This window comes from Malus domestica, chromosome 09, assembly GCF_042453785.1.
Source record: "Malus domestica chromosome 09, GDT2T_hap1".
NCBI lineage: Eukaryota > Viridiplantae > Streptophyta > Magnoliopsida > Rosales > Rosaceae > Malus > Malus domestica.
Window position 1 is genome coordinate 2,394,917 of NC_091669.1, and position 19,870 is coordinate 2,414,786.

The 19,870-nt window shown below is 38.0% G+C and overlaps 1 protein-coding gene and 1 long non-coding RNA gene across 3 annotated transcripts; both read left to right on the forward strand.

Annotated features, from left to right (window-relative positions):
• The first annotated feature begins 6,770 nt into the window (after nt 1–6,770).
• On the forward strand, nt 6,771–18,874 carry LOC103442774 (senescence-associated carboxylesterase 101-like). 2 transcript variants are annotated; one of them, XM_029107777.2, is made up of 5 exons: nt 6,916–7,193; nt 13,033–13,393; nt 17,028–17,591; nt 17,811–18,437; nt 18,511–18,874. In XM_029107777.2, exons 1-5 carry the CDS (start codon nt 7,186–7,188, stop codon nt 18,529–18,531), a joined length of 1,581 nt encoding a protein of 526 aa, XP_028963610.1. In that variant the 5' UTR covers nt 6,916–7,185; the 3' UTR covers nt 18,532–18,874. The 2 variants fall into 2 exon arrangements, with proteins under 2 accessions (XP_028963609.1, XP_028963610.1); XM_029107776.2 differs by having other exon boundaries at nt 6,771–7,193; nt 17,811–18,874.
• On the forward strand, nt 7,256–12,320 carry LOC139188131 (uncharacterized). The gene is made up of 3 exons (XR_011571336.1): nt 7,256–7,394; nt 7,586–7,705; nt 12,247–12,320. It is a non-coding gene; the product is annotated as an uncharacterized lncRNA (long non-coding RNA).
• Nucleotides 18,875–19,870: the final 996 nt, after the last annotated feature.

Genomic DNA, 19,870 nt, shown 5'->3' on the forward strand with positions numbered 1-19,870 from the left:
AAACTTTGTGTTGCTTGTTTTATGAATCTCTTTATTTTTTATTTCAAATTTATGAGTGTCTCACTTTTCCACAGTTTCTAATCTGTTATTGTTTTGGGAAAGTGGTTAAAATGGTATGAAATCATATCTCAATTCTCAATTTCTGAACTTATCAAAATCAAATATCGACAACATACTGAAAAATTGATAATTTCAGTGATTGGGTAAAAAATGATCATTTTAGCCAAATTCCCTCTTATTTTCTGTTGTCGTAATTTAGATTGCAACTTTTGTAAGTTTTTCTGATTTTGGTGTTGGTTTTTGTAGTTAAGTATCAAGGAATGTGTCAAGCCCCTATTTGGACATTCGTTTAGAATCGACACGTGACGTCACCAAATACCTGTACATCTACCATACCCTACTTCCAGGATACGGGCCAAACACAACTCACGATCCAAAAGCATAGTAATTTTTTTCGTATACTTTATGGCTGCATCTAACCTCCTCATTAGATTGCCTACGTATCATAAACAGGGATCAAGCCATTCATAGTTCGTCCTTCACTACCCTTGAACAATCATCACATAAATAAATATGTCTCAATATAATACCTTCATCCATACCATGTAACATATCAAATAACAAACGAAGCACAGTAATATTCTCTAGTCATGTTGCCATTCACCCACACATATGTTTTCCAACACCATCCAACAATCACACCAATCAATAACACATACAATACATCGACATGCAGGGCTAAAGTGACAAAGTTCGGTCGAAACCTACATCTCTAAAGCTGAAATCGAATCCAAGGAACCCAAACCACCCCTAGCTCGTCCCATATTCCTTCACGAGCCCAGAGCTTAAACTCGAGCAACTCTCGGACCTCACATCAGAGAAAACAGGAAATGGAGAACTACGACAAGTTCTCAAATTCTTTCGACCGAGGTAAAACTCGAAATACCTTCAATCTCTACCCTTTTGATGTTCTGATTCAATTTTTGAGTTGTATACGTGTTGTGACGACGTTTAGGTGCAAAAATCACTCGAGGATGAACTCCCTAGTTTTCTGGCGAAGTCCGCAAGTTTCAGACCATTTTTCTGGCCAAAACCTTTGGGCCATTGTTCTAGCCCAACCCAACAACTCAGTCAACCTAATCTAACCTAGCAAACCTGGCCTAACCTAGTGACCCGGATCTGTGAAACCTGCCCAAGCCTAGATTCGTGGGCCAGATCCACCCTGGGATCCGGCCCGACCCAATTCCCAAATGGATTTGAAATATTCCAGAATATTCCAAGAATATTCTTTGGAATATTCCTTGTGTTGACTTTTATGATATTTTCTCACGAACCTTCTTAGACTAATTTCGACGCCTTGAGTCCGTTTTTGACATCTATTTAGTGAAATTATAAAGATTTAATATGGTTGACCGGCTCGGTGTCTCGATTCACTTTTTGGGTCAACTGTTGACTTTTCGTTGACTTTTTACAAAATTTACCCGGGACTTCTCGTAGGGTAATTCGACGCGCTGATTCTGAATCTGCTGTCTGTTTCTCCAAATTCAAATGTTTTAATTAAGTTTTTACTAATGGGCCTCTATTATGCTTAGGTACTCTTTAGCATTGGCGAATTCTTATTTACATGTCTGAATGTCAGTAACCTTGCAAGTACCTGTGAGTGGACCCCTTCTCAAATTGCATGTTTTCATAACTATTAGGCTTGCATTCATGAAAATAATATTTTTTATAATTCTACATTTTATGAATTATTTATGCTTCATATTTGATTTATATTGCTTTCACGAAGTCTTTATGAATTATCTTAATAGATTTTGAAGAATTATTTATAATCCATTGGTTTAATGTTTATGAGAACTCGTATTTATGGAAATCACGTTTATGGATTTATAAGATTTGAGATATGTTTTATATACTTATCTAGTGGGTTATCATACAACACATACACACAACCTGACTATGTAGACGTCTATGGCCATAGGACACAGTTGAGGATATTTATGACATACTCCCAGCTTTACTGGCGAAACCAGTGTCGGACAACTTTAATAGCCACGGCTAGTGTCGGTATGTTATGTTTATAGTTATATTTTCTTCTCTCGCGTAACCCAGAGTCGTATAGCTTCACCTTCGGGTGATGGGACCTACCATGTTTCTTCACCGGCATAACCTAGAGTCGTACAACTTCACCTCCAGGTGATGATTATGCCTTCGGGCGACTATGATACCCCTAGTTGAGTATATCACAGAGTTTATTTACGAGATTCTCATATCTGCCTTCGGGTGTTACTATCGATTTCCAAAGAGGATTTTATCGTTACAAAATTTTTAGCATGCTAGAGTTTCCAAAAAAACTATTATGTAGTATTATATGGGTTTTCAAAACAGAGAGTTAATATGTTCAGAAAAAGAAAACGTTTTTTGTATTATTACTACTATTATTATAAATTATCGTCCACTTACCCTTTCATTCTTGCGCCCCCTTCAGGATTTAGAATCGAGACGTACGATCCCGGCGTCAGGGCACTTCCGTATAGGTATCTTTGAGTCTTCTCAGTGTATGGCCCATTTCCCTTGTTCGTGCCTTTTTATAATTATTCTTTCACATTATTCTTGCTTAGTTGTAGGCTCTGAACACGTTTCCTTAATTGCGTATTTCTTTATAGTTACATATTTTAGTCACTTTTGTTTACTGATACCACTTGCATGCATGTTAAAATGGCTTCGTCACCTTTAGGTGTCAGCCAGCATGTGCCTACCCTAGTATTCGAGGATATCGGGGTTGGGGCATGTCAGCCTGGGTGGTCGTAGGTGCACAGGGGCGCGCGTGGGCCATCAGACCTTGGGCCTGCGCTGCGTGCTGGGCTAGTGCTTGCTCTTCATGGGTCTGGGCCTAGCTAGTAGTGAGTTGGGCTCGACTGGTAACGAGCTGGTCCTTAGTCGTCTGCCCATGGGTTCTTTTTGCTGGTTGGCCAGCTCTGCTGGTCTTCCGTGCACCTGGACCTGCTGCAGTGGCTTAGGCCTCATTCCCTGGGCCTAATATGGCAGCTGTCACGTTTTCGACCTCTTACATGTGGTTCGTGAGCCCCTGTTTCAACGTAGTTGGCCATTTGTAGCACGCGCTTGGGCCTCGGCTTAGGCTGCTACTATGAAATCACATTCTTGGATTTCACTATTATAATTTCCATGTTTTGTATTCGCGAAATTTTATATTATTTTTTGCAAATTTAATTTAATTTAGTTAATTTAGAATTTTAATTCCTTAGTTACAAAGTTTGAAATTTTGAAAAGAATCATTTAAAATTTGTAGACCTTTCAAGTTCAAAATTAATGTTTTCAAAAAAGATCAATCATACGAACGTGTAGGCAAAAGCCGTTCACGAACGGAGCTATAACAAAGTTATGAGTGACGAAAGTTGGAGATAAATGTTAATTTAGGAATTTCTCTAAATGAAAACTTACTATTTTTATTTGGAAGAGGGACCAATCAGATTGGGGAAAAGCCCATTTAATGGGAGGATGGACTAATCAGAAATGGGAGGAAGGTTGACCAATCAGAAAAGATAGAACCAACAGAGCCGAATCCTCCCTCAACCCGCAGGACCCGGTTTCTGGCGACTTTTGCTTCCTTTTTTTTGTCAATTTTTCGACGAGTTGGAGACATCCATCACCACCACATGACTCATCAACCTCCCCTCTTCAATTCTCACCTAAACTCAACTCAGTTTTACTCTAATTTCATGATGAACTCCTTCGGCGAGTTCATGAGTCCTGCATTGGTGATCTGCCATTTTTTAAAGTTATTTTTTTTACCACCACCACCCACAAACACCCTTTAAGCCCAGGAACATGACCCAAACAAGTTTGGGGTGAACAGAGCAACGAAGAGGATGAATCAAAGTGCACCATTTTTAGGGTTTTCCGATGGATCGTGGTATTATCAGGCCTTAGACCTCGACCCATGTATAAAACTTACTCCCTTCTTCAAGATCTTTATTTTGGTATAATTTGAGAAATTTTGGAGTTAGGTGAATTTTCGAACAAATCGGGGCGGTCAACCACCTCGTGCGGCAGCGCGTGCTGGTGGCGCATAGCTCGAGGACCCATTTGGTCCTTCTTGAGTACATTTGATGCCCAATTCCATATTTGATATCTGATTGAAAAAAATTTGTCGCTTGAACATATTTTCGTTAGGGTCCGCCACTTGAATATTGTAACTTTGAGATGTGGAGGCAATTGAAGATTAGAGTTTGATTATCAAGGAAATGGAAACAGGCTTCAAGCTTGGTTTGAGATGTGGAGGCAACTGCTGATACATATATGTTTGGATGCTATGTTTAGAATTATTTAATTTTGCATTGACATGGTTAAAATTCTAGAAGAAAAAAAATGAGAAATTTCCTTGTTATGATGTTCAAGATATGAACTGTGATAGCCACAACTATTATGTCATATTTTAGAAGGAATACTTTTTGCCTTTAGCAACATTTTTATTTTGTTGAAAAGAAGGAAGAAAGATGCTATTTGTGGCATTTGTTATGCTATTTGTTTCATAGGAAATCTGGAAAAATCTACCAAAAATCCCTCCAATTTTTTTTCGTCAGCAAAATCAATTCCAAAAGAAAGATTAATGAGGCTTTCAAAAAAATTTTAAAAAAATTAAAATGCTCAAAGTCCAAGAATTCTCACCAATTTATTTTAGTCATTAAAATTATACTTAATGAGGTTTCCAAAATTCTAGGCACATTAAAAACAATATAAGGGCAAATTTGGAAATCAAATTAAAATAATTAAAATAGATAAATCAGAAATATAGGAGTGTGGATTGAGATTTTGAGGGTGTCAATAACAGCTACCTATGCAATTTTGTTGGTTATTATGTACTAAAATATATAAATACAAATATATATAGGGAACTGTTATTATCACTCCAAAAATTTTATTCTACACTCCTCATAAGTGTATTTTTTTTTTTAATTATAGAAAGTTTGGAGTGTCAAATGAGATTTTTTGAGTGTCTATATATATATTGTTGATGCACAAAACCGGAGGTCTTGGAACAACGTAAATCCGACCGTGAATCTGCATAAAATGTAAATAACACAAGATGTATCGTGGTTCACCCCAAGGTTTGGGCTACGTCCACATTGATAGTTGATTCTGTTTCTCTGTAATTGTATGGATACAAGTGTTTGGGGGAAGTCCCCCGGAGGAGAAAGAAGAGAAGGGAGAGGAGAGCCTCGGTGGTGTGAGGTCTCTCCTGAATGTAATGATAGCTTCTCTTAGCCTTCTTAGGCTTGGCTCTTTTGCCTCCTTTAGAATGAGGGTAGGAGTCCCCTTTTATAGAATAAGGGGCTCCTCCTCTTTTACAAAGTATGGGCTTTAGTGTGAGGCCCAAATACAAGGCCCAAGGCCCAAATATACGAGGCCCTAAATATGGTATAAACATATATATATTTGTTAAATAGTTTTTTTTTTATTTTTTTTATTTTTGGAAAATAATTTATAACGGGCATTAGCTGTGGTCAATTAGTAATCGACAATGGTCATAGCATGTGGTGTTAAACCCCAATCCACCAAGGGTACAATCCATGGTTATATTGCAATTGACAACGGGTATAGCCTGTCGTAGAAACTGAGACTTTTTATTACATCTAGAATACTAATGAACACAGTATCCGTGGTGGATTGTAATTTATCACGGGTAGGTGTAGTATTGGTACAATTACCATACCAAAACCCATGTACCAACCTTATGATATGACAAAATCTATTACCATTACCGTGCCAAACTTTCGGTATACCGAATTTCGGCATGCCAAATAGTTTGATCGGCATGGTATGGTGATGATAATTACCACTTTGTTTTGGGCCAAAATTTGATTTTCTTTTTCTTTTTCTTTTTCCACCCAATTCAAGGCCCAAACGTGTTTTGGCCACTTTTTTTGGCTTTCTAAAACTTTTTAATTTAATTATGAGAATTTTATAGAGATTCATTTAAGAAACAAGAAGTAAATAAATAGAAGAATTGCTGAAAGAACCCAACATCCCAGAAAAAAAATACCTCAAAGATTCTTAAATTCCATTTCTACATTATTTAAAATTGTACAAAAATTAACTTGATAGACGAAGCTAGGGAGAAAGACATCTCAATTTGATGAAGGAGAAGATGAGATGGATTGCGAAGAGAGAGAATCTTCGGAACGGGAGCAACATAGATGAAGCTGATGGCTAGATGAGAGAAAAAATGAAGAGTCGCAGAATAAGAAGGCTTATGTTTTTTATTGGGAAAGTAGAGGCTAAACGGTGAGATGATTTGATAAATGACTAGGAAAAAAATATATAAAATGCATACATAATGATAATAATACATAATTATATATAAAAATGAATAAATAAACGGTATAATATTAATAGTGGTGGTACGGTAGGGTATACCATTGGTAATAGTTTTAAGTATCAATATTGTACCGAAAATGTATGGTACGGTATAAATACCGTACCATTACCAATGGTACAAATTTTTTGGCACAACTTCTGTATGGTAGGGTTGGTAATTCGGTTAGTATGGTAATTTGGCAAAAAATTTCATCCCTCACAGGCATTCATCTAGATAGATGAACTTTTTTTTCCTAATGTGTACCACTTATGTTATGAGCATAAAGAAAAATTTCTCTGAACAAGGAGCAAGTGGGAATAATAAATCTGAACTATAGCACGTACACGTAGATAACAAGACGAGGAAAAGCATCGAGGCAACGTTCTCCGAGAAGCTTTCAGGAACAAGATCCGTTGACGACGAAGTAGACTTTCCTGTGCATAGTCGACTTGGTGGGAAGTTTCCTCGTGGGGCCATTTGATTGGTGGGACAAAGACGTCCGTAATTATAATTATAATGATAGGATTGATTCCTCTACTCTAGATTGAATTGGAGCTGAATGATTGAATTTGTAAGGCCCTGATTGGGGGGATTCCTCATTGGTCATCATGGCTTTGATTGATTAAATGGACATATAGCTAGCTTGAATTGGAACTGAATGATTGCACTTAAACGGTCCTGATTGGGCGGACTCCTCTTTGGTCATCATGGCTCTGATTGATATCAGTATAAAGAAAGACATTGACCATTCTGGTTTCCAACTCTCTCCATCTACTGTTTTTGAGCAGATCGGCTAAAGCTTGAAGATGAACAAGTTGATAAAGTTTGTTTATTTTGTGTTTTTGATTGAGTGTTTGAATCGGTTTCTTTTTGGTAGGATAGTAGAGAAATTGAAAAAGATAACTTGGAGATTGGTTTCTGCTATGCAAATAATGCAGCAGCCTTGATTGAATAAGAAGAGTGATTTTTACACAAGAGTATGGTGCATTTCCATCACCCATACTTTCTACAAAAGGTGATTGACAAGAGGCCTTAACAACCATTAAGCCTTACTACTCCAGATTACATCTTAACCCTTCATTTTGGGGTTAAATGATTTAATCTGGAGTGTACATTTGTCACTCACACACTTACACAAACATTTAAAAACAAAACTAGCCGTTGGAGACTAGAACCCTTCATTTTCTTTCTTCTTCTTCGATGCAGATGACATCCTTTTGCTCGGGAGTATCTTGCTGCCTTCGACTCCCCGACTCCAGGAGCTGGTTAGCTTCCAACACTCCCTTCTAAACTGCTTCTGGGAGTCAATCCGAGCAAACCCCTCAGGTAATTGAATCTCTCCTTCGGTAGTGCTTTTGTGAATATGTCTGCGATCTGATCTTCTGTGCTGCAATAGATTAGCTTGATTGTGTTGTCTTGCAATGCTTCTCTGATGAAATGATATCTTCTCTTGATGTGTTTTGTTCTCTGATGAAATACTGGGTTTTTAGTCATGGCAATTGCAGAGGTGTTGTCACACAGAAGTGGTGTGGCTTCAACTTGCAATTCGCCAAAATCTTTAAGTATGAACCTTAGCCAAATGGCTTGAGATGTAGCTTCTGATGCACTTACATACTCTGCCTCGGCTGTGGACAGTGCAACACTTTGTTGCTTCACAGAGGCCCATGAAAAAACCCCTGATCCGAAAGTGAAAGCATAGCCCGATGTGCTTCTACTATCATCCTCACTGCCACCCCAGTCACTGTCACAGAATCCAATTAGAATAGATGACTTTCCCATCTCATATTTGATCCCATAATCAAGAGTTCCTTGCACATATCTTAGCACTCTCTTAGCCGTGCCCATATGTATCTTGCTAGGATTCTGCATAAACCTAGAAAGTAGGCTTGCTGAGAACATCAGATCCGGCCTTGTTGCTGTTAGATACAATAGACTGCCAACAATGCTTTTATAGAGACTAGCATCTGCAGGTTCACTTCCATCCTCCTTCTTGAGCTTCTCATTTGCAATTAAGGGTGTAGAAACTGGTTTGCAACCTTTCAAACCAAACTTTTCAAGCAAAGTTTCAGCATACTTCTTTTGATGAATAAAAATGCTACTTGCTTTTTGAATTACCCCAATGCCAAGAAAATGATGCAAGAGGCCTAGGTCAGTCATCTCGTACCTCTTCATCATTTCTTCCTTGAACTCTTCCATCATTGCAGCATCATTTCCAGTGTAGACAACATCATCCACATAGATTGAGACAATGAGTGTCTTGTTGTTGCTTTCTGTCTTGGTGTAGAGTGTAGCTTCACTAGGACTTTTCTGAAATCCTTTCTCAATGAAATATGAATCAATCTCACTGTACCAAGCTCTTGGAGCTTGTTTTAGGCCATAAAGAGCCTTCCTCAACTTGTACACTTTTTCTGGAAACTCTTGATTTGTGAACCCTTGAGGTTGTTCCACAAACACTTCCTCCTCTAGCACTCCATTTAGAAATGCAGATTTAACATCCAATTGATGCAACTTCCAACCCTTCTTGGCTGCTAGTGCTATCAAGGTCCTTATGGTGTCTAACCTTGCTACTGGAGCAAAGGTTTCATTGAAGTCTACACCAGGTTTCTGTGAGTAACCTTTGGCCACTAACCTGGCCTTGTTCTTTTGCACAGAACCATCTAGATTTAGCTTCACTTTGTACACCCATTTTACACCAATCACAGGCTTCTCACTTGGTCGATTTACAAGTTCCCAAGTGTCATTCTTTTCTATCATTTCAAGCTCTTCCTTCATTGCTTTCTTCCAAGCTTTGTCTTTCTCAGCTTCTTCATACGTTTCTGGTTCTACTACACAGTAATTACATGTAGCATAAATCTCATCCAGATTTCTCAATCTTACTGGAGTTGAACTAGGAGTTGTTGTCTGTGATTGACTTGATTGTGGACTCATAGTAGCTTGCTGTGGAGTCCCTTGTATGTCACCATTATCTGTGACTTCTTCTTGAACTGAGGTCTCTATAGGCTCCCTTGTTTGCCTTTTGTTTAGGTCAATTTGTAGAGAGACACTGTCCTTTTCCTCTACCATTGTATCCCAGTTCCACATTGAGTCTTCATCAAAGATAATATCCCTTGATAGGATTATCTTTTGAGTCAATACATTATAAACTCTGTATCCTTTCTCACTGGTACCATAGCCTACAAAAACACCCTTGTTACTTGATTTCTCCAACTTGTGCCTTAGTTGATGAGGGATGAGATTGTAGCATACTGAGCCAAACACTCTCAGATGCTTCACAGAAGGCTTCCTTCCACTGAACACTTCAAATGGAGTCTTCTTCTCCAATGCCTTAGTAGGACACCTATTCAATAGATACACTGAGGTGTTCACAGCTTCACCCCAAAATTTATAAGGCATGTTCTTCTCATGCATCATAGACTTAGCCATTTCGACTATAGTCCTATTCTTCCTTTCTGCAATCCCATTCTGTTGTGGTGTATATGCCACAGTGAGTTGCTTCTCTAACCCTACATCTTCACAAAATACATTGAACTCATGTGAGGTGTACTCACCACCCCTATCACTTCTTAGTCTTTTGATTTGGTATCCACTTTGCAATTCCACCATTGCCTTAAACTTCTTGAATATTGTGAATACCTCAGACTTGAACCTCATGAAATACACCCAACACATCCGTGAATAATCATCAATGAAGGTTAGGAAATACCTGTTTCCACTGATTGTTGTTGTTCTCATTGGTCCACACACATCTGAGTGAATCAATTCGAGTGGCTTTGTTGCCCTCCAAGCCTTTCCAGCTTCAAATGAATCTCTGTGATGCTTGCCAAACACACACCCTTCACAGATTTCATTGCATTGATCCATTTTTGGTATACCTTGCACCATTTCATCCTTTTGCAGATTTTGTAAGCTTGTCATGTTTAAATGACCAAGTCTCTTGTGCCATAGTTTCATAGAACTTGTCACACTTGCTTTCTTTGCCACTTCTTCTAAGTACTTCAGTACAAGTGGAAAGCTTCTGTTTTTCACTTCCACTTTGGTCACCAAGTTTGATAGGGATCTGTCATCATAGATCTCAACCACAGTCCCCCCAAAGAGTAGGAAATAGCCATGCTCCATCATTTGACCCACACTAAGTAGATTCTCATCCAATCCAGGCACTAGCATCACCTCCCTTATACATCTTCTTCCTTTCTTGGTGTTGATAACCAGAGTTCCTCTTCCAGTGGCTTTGACAATGTTTCCATCACCCATTTTCACTTTTCCAGTGAAGTTTGTGTCGATGTCAATAAGTAAAGACTCATGTGCAGTCATGTGGTTGCTGCAGCCACTGTCAATGTACCACACTTCATTGTTTCTCTCCATTTTTGCATTGAAAGCACAGAACACATTTGCTTCTTCTTCCACTTGATTTGCACAGTTTACTTGTTGCACATTCTTTGATCTGCAGTCCTTCATAATGTGCCCAAACCTGTTGCATTTGTGGCATCTAGGCTTGTCCTTGAACCAACACTCTCCAAGGTGGAATTTATCACAGTGCTTACATTGCTGCTTGGTTCTTGGACCTACATTGGTGTTGCTGCCTTGGTTAGGTCTTGAGTTGTGATACCCTTTTCCTTCCCATTTCTTGCTTTTGCCCTTCCACTGTGGTTTCTGATTGCTTGCACTGGCTTGACTGCTAGATCCAACATTGAGTGTTTGAAAGGCTTTCTCAGGTGCAGAGTCAGCATGCCTCTCGAGCCTTTGATCAAAAGCTCTTAAGGATGCCATCACCTCTTGTACACTGAGTGTTTCAGTGTCTTTGGTTTCTTCTATAACACTCACTATTGAATCATAGGGTTTAGTCAAACTAATCAACAGTTTTTGGACAATTCTTTCATTAGGCAGTTCCTCACCATATGTTTTCATCTTGTTTACAACATCAAACAGCCTAGTGAAGTAGTCTTTTAACAGCTCATTTTCCCTCATTCTTGTATACTCAAAATCTCTTCTAAGGGACTGAAGTTTTACCTTTCTAACTTTGGTGTCTCCTCTGTATTCTTGCTGTAAAACTTCCCAAGCTCCCTTTGCAGTCTCTTCATTTGCTATCCTCGGAAAAATGGTGTCTGAGACAGCACCTTGAATGATTCCAAGTGCTCTAGCATCCTCCATCCGATTCTGCTTCAGTGTTTTGAGTTGTGTTTCTGTGAGATCCTCCTCTAGAGCATCGATCTCCATCTCAGGTAGTTCATACCCATGTTGAACCATATCCCATAGATCATAGGATTTGAAAATGGTTGTCATTCTTATTCTCCAAAAATCATAATTCTCCCCATCAAAGACTGGAGCTTTTAGCTCACTGCTACTGCTGGATCCTTTCATTTCCAGAATTGTTTGTTGATTATTGTTATAGAAGACACTACGTTGGTGCTCCCAAAGATCTTATCTTGCACAGATTACGCCCCGAAAGTTGTAAGATCAATAACAAAGCTCTGAGGCCATGATAAAGTTTGTTTATTTTGTGTTTTTGATTGAGTGTTTGAATCGGTTTCTTTTTGGTAGGATAGTAGAGAAATTGAAAAAGATAACTTGGAGATTGGTTTCTGCTATGCAAATAATGCAGCAGCCTTGATTGAATAAGAAGAGTGATTTTTACACAAGAGTATGGTGCATTTCCATCACCCATACTTTCTACAAAAGGTGATTGACAAGAGGCCTTAACAACCATTAAGCCTTACTACTCCAGATTACATCTTAACCCTTCATTTTGGGGTTAAATGATTTAATCTGGAGTGTACATTTGTCACTCACACACTTACACAAACATTTAAAAACAAAACTAGCCGTTGGAGACTAGAACCCTTCATTTTCTTTCTTCTTCTTCGATGCAGATGACATCCTTTTGCTCGGGAGTATCTTGCTGCCTTCGACTCCCCGACTCCAGGAGCTGGTTAGCTTCCAACACAAGTAAGTCAACTTCAAACTCCTCGTATCCTTATTTTTCTTTGAATCCTTTGTCGTTGATTGATCTTATACTGTCTTGATTAAGCAGACATTGTTCTGAAATGGCTGAAGGGTGTTTTTCAACAAGTAAAAGCTCTTACGGTTAAATCTGGCAAAAGAAACTTACAAAACGCTTTTAGATAGTGTAAGCTCTTTTCGGAGAAGCACTTGCTATGGCTAGACTTTTACCAAACACAATTTTAGCTCCAACTTTTCTAAAAACTGTTTTTAAAAATAAAATTGAGCAACCTCAGACCCGCCCATGTCAACATTCAAGTTTTCAAGTGCTTTTTCAAAGAGCACTTGAGTATTTAATAAACATGTCTAATCTGTTCATAGTAAAAGAGAACTGCTTATGAGTAGAGTGTTTCTTACGAGTACAATGGCTTTATAATCGTCCTTATAATTTACCCATGTGGAATTTCATTCTTACTAGTGTTTTGCTAAAGTGACTTCACTAGAAATACGGCGAAAGTTCTTTAGAAAACACTTCTCCTACTCGTATACATTTTTAAGTTTTTCTTTCAATATAATGAAAAACATTTTTTATCGTTAGATTGACATTGTTAGCTATTTCAAAAGCAGTTTCAAACGTGTTTATTATTATATGGTTGGGTGTTATTTGCTTACATACTCCATTTAACTTTGTTTCAATATTTTGTTGGTGATGACAGTATTAGCAGTGCTGGGCTTGAACTAGAAAATGTGCTGGTGACTTCTCCTCCCCTGCACCAGTCATGGGACGCTGTTCAGAAGCAAAAGCTCAACACAGCTCCTGATCCGAATGCACAAACGGCCTTATATGTTACTGAAACCAAGCACTCAAACACCACCATCATATCTTTTCTTACTTCACCCGTCACACTTCAAGATCAACAAGCGATGATTTCGTCGTTGACTCTCAGGGACAAAAAATTTCCCCTCTTTGAGTTTTTGTGCACCAAATACAACACAAGTTTCACCGTCAATGATTTGGCAATCAAATTCTTCGCCTTGAATTACGACAACCTCAACCTCGATCTTCTGAGAACAAAGGTGCATATTGTTGTCTCTCTGATAACTGATAGTGTTTAACCGCTTAGACTATTAATGTTAGTGAGAAACATTTAAAAATCATGTTTATAATGTTAGATTATGTTAGCGTGATACACATACAAACCCCTCATTAATACTGTTATAAGGGTGCATTTGTTATCTCGGACTTGACTAGCTTGCTTGGTTTGGACTATGCAGGATAAGAATAGTGGGCTCAAACAATTAATTTCAATTTTCTTTTAATTTTTTTACTTCTCCCTCCACCTGTTACACACCTCACTCAATAAAATGTCCTACGAACACCAGAACTTCACAATGCACTACGTGCAACGAACATAATTATATTTTCCACTTTGTAATTGTGCAGAGACTTTCATAATTTTCTTTCAAATTAACACTACCAATCTTTATTAGAACCAAAAAATGGAAAAACTTATCGATTTGCACAATTTACTAGATTTTAAAATTGCCAGATACTTTTTATGAAGGGAAAAAAAATGATGCGTGAACAACACTTCTCACAAAAAAAAATAATGAAATATATAAATACATACCAAAGTAAATGTTTGCACACACTAACATGCAATATATGCAGTTTTTCATTTTGTCAAACAAATACAACATAGCACATTAAAGACATTTTGTAAATCCTATGGGCTAGTTAATATGGGCAACAACCTTGTGTTTGGTTGTCAAGGACTTAGCAGGATCTTCGAAATTGTTCCATAACACTGATCCGAAATTGCATTCTTTAATCCCTGCTTGCAAATGCAAAAGTGGTTATCAATCTCTCCCTACTACTGTAAAAGGGAGATAATGATAGAACTAATTCAATGTGATAAACTATAAGCTTCAATGAAATCAAATGACAGGAGAAAATTAATGCAAGTCACCACTTCTTGAGGATGAAGAGGGAGAGCATCGATGAATATTTTAGTTCAAATTAAGGGATTTCTTCTAAGGAGATTTATAGGGTTACTTATATGCAAGATGACATTTATGTAAACCTGTGTGGATGACGGAGAACATATAGTTAATATATTATAGTTGAGAAAAGCTATCTTTCTTCTTGTAGTTCATTTGTAAATTTATAAGAATACCTCAGGTTTATGTATTACCATCACCCAGCTTTAAACCATATAAACCTGTGTGGATGACTGATTTTGTAATGTAAAAGATAGAAAATCAAGATGACGTTTAGGAGTCAAGATAAGTGGGAAAGGAATGCAAGATGAGTGGAAGTCACAAAGCGGATAGCCTTTTATATGGCCTCAAGGTTGATAAATTTACAATGGTTAAGGATGCAAATCCGATATCTCCATAAGTTTGAGTCAGTAGAGGCACTTGAAAATAGAATGATAAGATGGTAACTTCATTCTGGTTAATCGAATGTTTTAGCTAGCAGCAAGTGGGTCAAGGCTCGATGCCAAAGTCATAAACTACGGTTTTAAAGCACATATCAGCCACCAAAACCCAGAGTACTCATGTCAAATATTAACAGCCAAAACCCTGAGTACACACAATAAACTATAATTCATTAATGGGAATGAAACATCTGAGAAAATGTGAACTCAACAACCAAAACCCAGTGTACCCATGTCAAATATTAACAACAAAGGAATTTATGTATGTATGTCAAGAATCAAACAAAAAATTATCACCCAAAATAAAAATCAATCAGGGCTGCTTTATGTATTAGGAAGCCCAGAACCACTATTCTAAGTGTTAGGCAGTTGGCCATCACCCCGATTAATGCCTAGACGTTTAAAAATTAAAAAAGGGTGCCTTGACTTGTTGAGGCACCCTCCTCGACCGCCTAACCCGTCCAGACCTGCCTAGGCATCCGCCAAGGTCACGACTCACTTAAACAGAAAAAATATCACTTTCATTTTGCATTTTATTTTTTCAATAAATTGTAAGATTTGTTGCATACTTAAATGAACACACATTTTATCCTTGTTCCCCATGATTTCATTATGTTCCAATACTTCATAATATATATGTCATTCTATTTTGTAGTTTATGATGAAATTATATATATTTTAAGTATAAATAGGCACTTATTTACACGAAATATAATAGATTTTACTTAAATCCGCCTAGTCCGCCTAGGCCCCGTCTAGCCGCCTAGGTTCTTGGTCCAAACCTGCCGCCCGACTAGCGCCTAGCGTCTTTTAGAACCTTGCCCAGAACAATATAAAAAAACGGCTATATGGGTTATAGATCAGAAAATGGTGCTTTTGCATGCTCAAAAGATTGTTAAAAGGCCATAAAATGGTGATTTTTATGTAACCAAATCGGAGAATTTTGGATAAGATTAAACAACAATAAGCAGGGAACAAAGAAAAAATTGCAATCAACTTACAAAAACTTAGCAATTAGTTCACAGAAGGAAAAGTAGCAGATAAATTGGGTAGCAATCAATTAAAAAACACACCCAATCACAGAACACAAATGTACACGCACCCAATTTTTGTGCTAGAAATTCAAAAAATTTAGAGATTTCGCACGCAAACAACGAAATCGATCAAAACCCAATAATAATTACGATCTGCAAAACAAAATTGAAGAAATTGATTGTTAGATTCAGAATTTACCAGACAGGACAAGGATGAAGGAGCGGGACGAGGATGAGGGAGAAGATCGAGCGTGACAAGGATGGGCGAGCAGGACCAGGACGAGCGAGCAACTATCTCGAAGATGGTCTTAGCAATCCGGTGATATTGGGGTTCTCGCTAAGAACTTCTAGTGAAGCGGTTTGTTGGAGCGAGTCCGACTTAATCCCATTAAACTTAATGTCTAACAAACACAATATTACACTAACAATTAGTCATATTTAGTTCAATGAGAGCTAGTGAGCCTAAACAAACACACCTTAAGAGCTTAATGTAGTAACAGTTGAGTCTCTTCCCCTTTTAAAGAAAATTAATAAAAAATGCTTTAAAACTTTGCATTTTAATCAAAAATCATTTAGTAACTTTATTTAATGAGAAAGATAAAAAAATAAAAAATTTAAACATGCATGTGCCCAGCCCGCGTCCCCCCCCCCCCCAATATAACCAAATAAGAAAAAGTAAATGAAAACACACTACACATACATATGATATTATGTATGAATTAGCTAATTGTAACAACGATGACACCTATTTTTAGGCCTTTGACAAAATAAGCAAACACACGTCTAGTGCTATAATCTCGTAAGTTTCATAAACAATGAAGTATTGTTAAGTTTCATAAACAATGTAGTACAGTTAAGTTTCATAAACAGTGTAGTAAGTTTCATAAATAATGTGTATGTGGACGCACGGGTCCCCCGCGTTAGTTTTTCTTTTTAAAAAAATTATGTCTTTTTCATTAAAATTTAAAGTTCTTTTGTCTTTTTTATTAAAATTTAAGAGTTTTTCATTAATATTTAAGTATTTTTCATTAAATAAAGTTATAGCATGATTTTTTGTTGAAATAAATTTAGTCAAATGCCTTTTCATGAAAGTTCCCTTTCTTTATTGTTTCAAAACCGAGTTTTAAGTATTTTTTTCTAATATGAATGAAGTTCTGAGGACCTTATTCGTAGAGACGTCTCCGAACTGATTAAATAGCAGTTCAGTAATTGACTAACTTTTATGTAATATTTCAGCTGGTAGAAAGCAGCAAATCCAACTCATTGGTACTTGTCACTGGACAATCTTTTGGAGGCGCTGTAGCTACCCTTTTCACCTTATGGCTGCTAGAAAGCCTCGACTTATCGAAAGTGAAACGTCCCCTTTGCATCGCTTTTGGTTCACCCTTGATCGGTGACAAACAATTCGGACAATGTGTGTTGCAATTCCCATTGTGGAGTTCTTGCTTCTTGAATGTAGCCTCCATCGATGATCCTGTACTTCAATTCTTCCTAACCGCTTCGCAAGCGAGTGGTTATAAGCCTTTCGGAACATTCCTACTGTGCTCCTCTTCGGGTGGTTCTTGCTTTGAGGACCCTGATGCCATTTTGCAACTATTGGTGGAAACCAGCTCTCGGTGTGCCCAAAATCCAGGTCTGAATTCAGGGATTCAGTTGTTCGATTACGGAAAGATTTTGAATGATCTCAAGACTAAGGCATTGTCTAGAGATGTCTTTGAGTTGGTTGAAGAGGATAGAGTTCCACTTAAAGCTGGAATTAAAACACAGTTGGCAGCAATATTAGGAGTTCTCAGCTCACAGGTATCAAACTTTCAACAGAAATATCTGATTTGATGATGATTTTGGGAAATGGGTTCCGCACAAACCTGTTTATTTCCATCTCTTGATTCTCCTTTGATTTATTTAATCCAAAGACTAGAAATAAACACAGGTGTGCAGGGGGGGAATATGAGATTGCGGAAATCACATCCCATGTTTACTTCTAGCTACTAACTTTTCTCTCAACTCCTTTTGTAAAAGTCATTGCAGCAGCAACAACCCAACATAGAATTCGAAAGTCTGATGAAAAAGATGGTCACTCACGAACGTAAACTAGCGATGCAGAAGATGAAGGTTTACAGTTCCTCCTTGAAACTGAATGAGATTGAAAAGTACATGGCCTACATGGAATGGTACAAGGAGGAGTCCAAAGACATGGGAATTGGATACTATGACAGGTACAAAAACTTGCGCTATGCGAGTGACCTGAATGCCAAAGAGTACAAGAAGAGGCTCTCGAATTACTGGGAGGACACGGTTGCAGAAGCTGAGAGCAAGCCCCAGAAAGAAGGAGCCGCAATGCCTGCCCCTTTTCTTTTTGCTGGTACGAATTACAGAAAGATGATCGAACCGCTTTGCATTGCAGAGTACTACAAGAAAGGTGGAAAAGATTACATAGAGGAAAGGCCTCGACATTTTGTTCTTTTGGAGCAATGGTACAATGAAGAGGAGGAAAATAAGAGGGGAGAGTGGGAAGAAAGGGAGAACCCACAACTGCGCGGCGCAAGCAAGCCCAATTCAAAAGCAAAGAATGTACCTCCTAATCTGAATGATGATTCTTGTTTTTGGGCGCACGTCGAGGAAGCGCTTATCTGGTGCAACGAACAAGTGAGTAATCCCGATGCTAAGCCAATGACCGAATTTGAGCTTTACGTTCTGAATATGCTCGATAATTTCGCAGTTAGGGATGATATTTTCTTGAAGAATAGCAGCTTCATGCATTGGTGGAACAAGTATAAAGTAATTGTGCGAAGTAACTACTCCTCAGCATTCACCGAGGTCATGAAGCGTAAGACTTATCGCAAATATGCGGATGGGGTCTCAGTTCGTACTGATCAATAATCCAAGATAATTAAGTTTTAAGCAAGCAATTAAATCAGATAAAGCAATTTTAATTTTGCTGTATTGCTCATGATCTTCATAGAGAGACGTACATTACTTGCAGGGCTTGTTGGTGCTACTACTTTTGGATATTTTTGTTTGTGGTTTCTTTTTGTGTGGGGGTAATGTTTCAATTATAAAGTAGTAATTTCCACTTCATAAAAGGAATGACACTCGTAGTTTGATTCCATTAGGCTCGATTATACGCCATGTCTTCCGTTAGATCTAAGTACTCTAAGTTTTTTCTTAGAGTCTCTTCCAAAGTCTTCTTAGGTCTTCCTCTATCCTTTCGGCTCTGAACCTCTGTCCCGTAATCGCATCTTCTAACCGGAGTGTTAGTAGGCCTTCAATTTCAGTTACTCCTACTTTACCTTGGATATCCTCATTCCTAATCTTATCATTTCTTGTGTGCCTACACATCCAACGAAGCATTCTCATCTCCCCTACACCCATTTTATATATGTGTTGATGCTTCAACGCCCAACATTATGTGCCATAAAGCATTGTTGGCCTTATTGCCGTCCTATAAAATTTTCTCTTGAGTTTTAGTGGCATACGACTGTCACACAACACGTCCAATGCACTCTTCCACTTCATCCATCCAGCTTATATACTATGATTGAGGTCTCTATCCAACTTTCCATTCTTTTTCAAGATAAATCCTAGGTAGCGAAAGCGGTCGCTCTTTGGTACTTCATGATCTCCAATCTTCACCTCTAACTCGTTTGAGCCTCTATTCGCACTGAACTTGCACTCCATATACTCTGTCTTTGATCGATTTAGGTGAAGACCTTTAGATTCCAACACTTTTCTCCAAAGGTTAAGCTTCGCGTTTACTCATTCCTGAGTTTCATCGATCAACACTATATCGTTTACGAAAAGCATACACCAAAGAATATCATCTTGAATATGTCATGTTAACTCATCTATTAGCAATGCAAAAAGGTAGAGACTTAAAGATGAGCCTTGATGTAACCTTACAGTTATGGGGAAGCTTTTGATTTGTCATTCATGCATTCTTACGGCAGTCCTTGTTCCATCATACATATCCTTTATAACTTGGATATATGCTACTCATACTCCTCTCTTAATCCTCCACAGAATGTCTATTGGGACCTATCATATGCTTTTTTCAAATCTATAAAGACCATGTTCAAATC

What these genes read in the sequence shown, in the direction of transcription:
- LOC103442774 (XM_029107776.2), top strand. An exon ending in TCGATCTTCTGAGAACAAAG is followed by an intron (nt 13,394 to 17,027) that starts GTGCATATTGTT and finishes GTAATATTTCAG; the next exon opens with CTGGTAGAAAGCAGCAAATC. An exon ending in TAGGAGTTCTCAGCTCACAG is followed by an intron (nt 17,592 to 17,810) that starts GTATCAAACTTT and finishes CTTTTGTAAAAG; the next exon opens with TCATTGCAGCAGCAACAACC.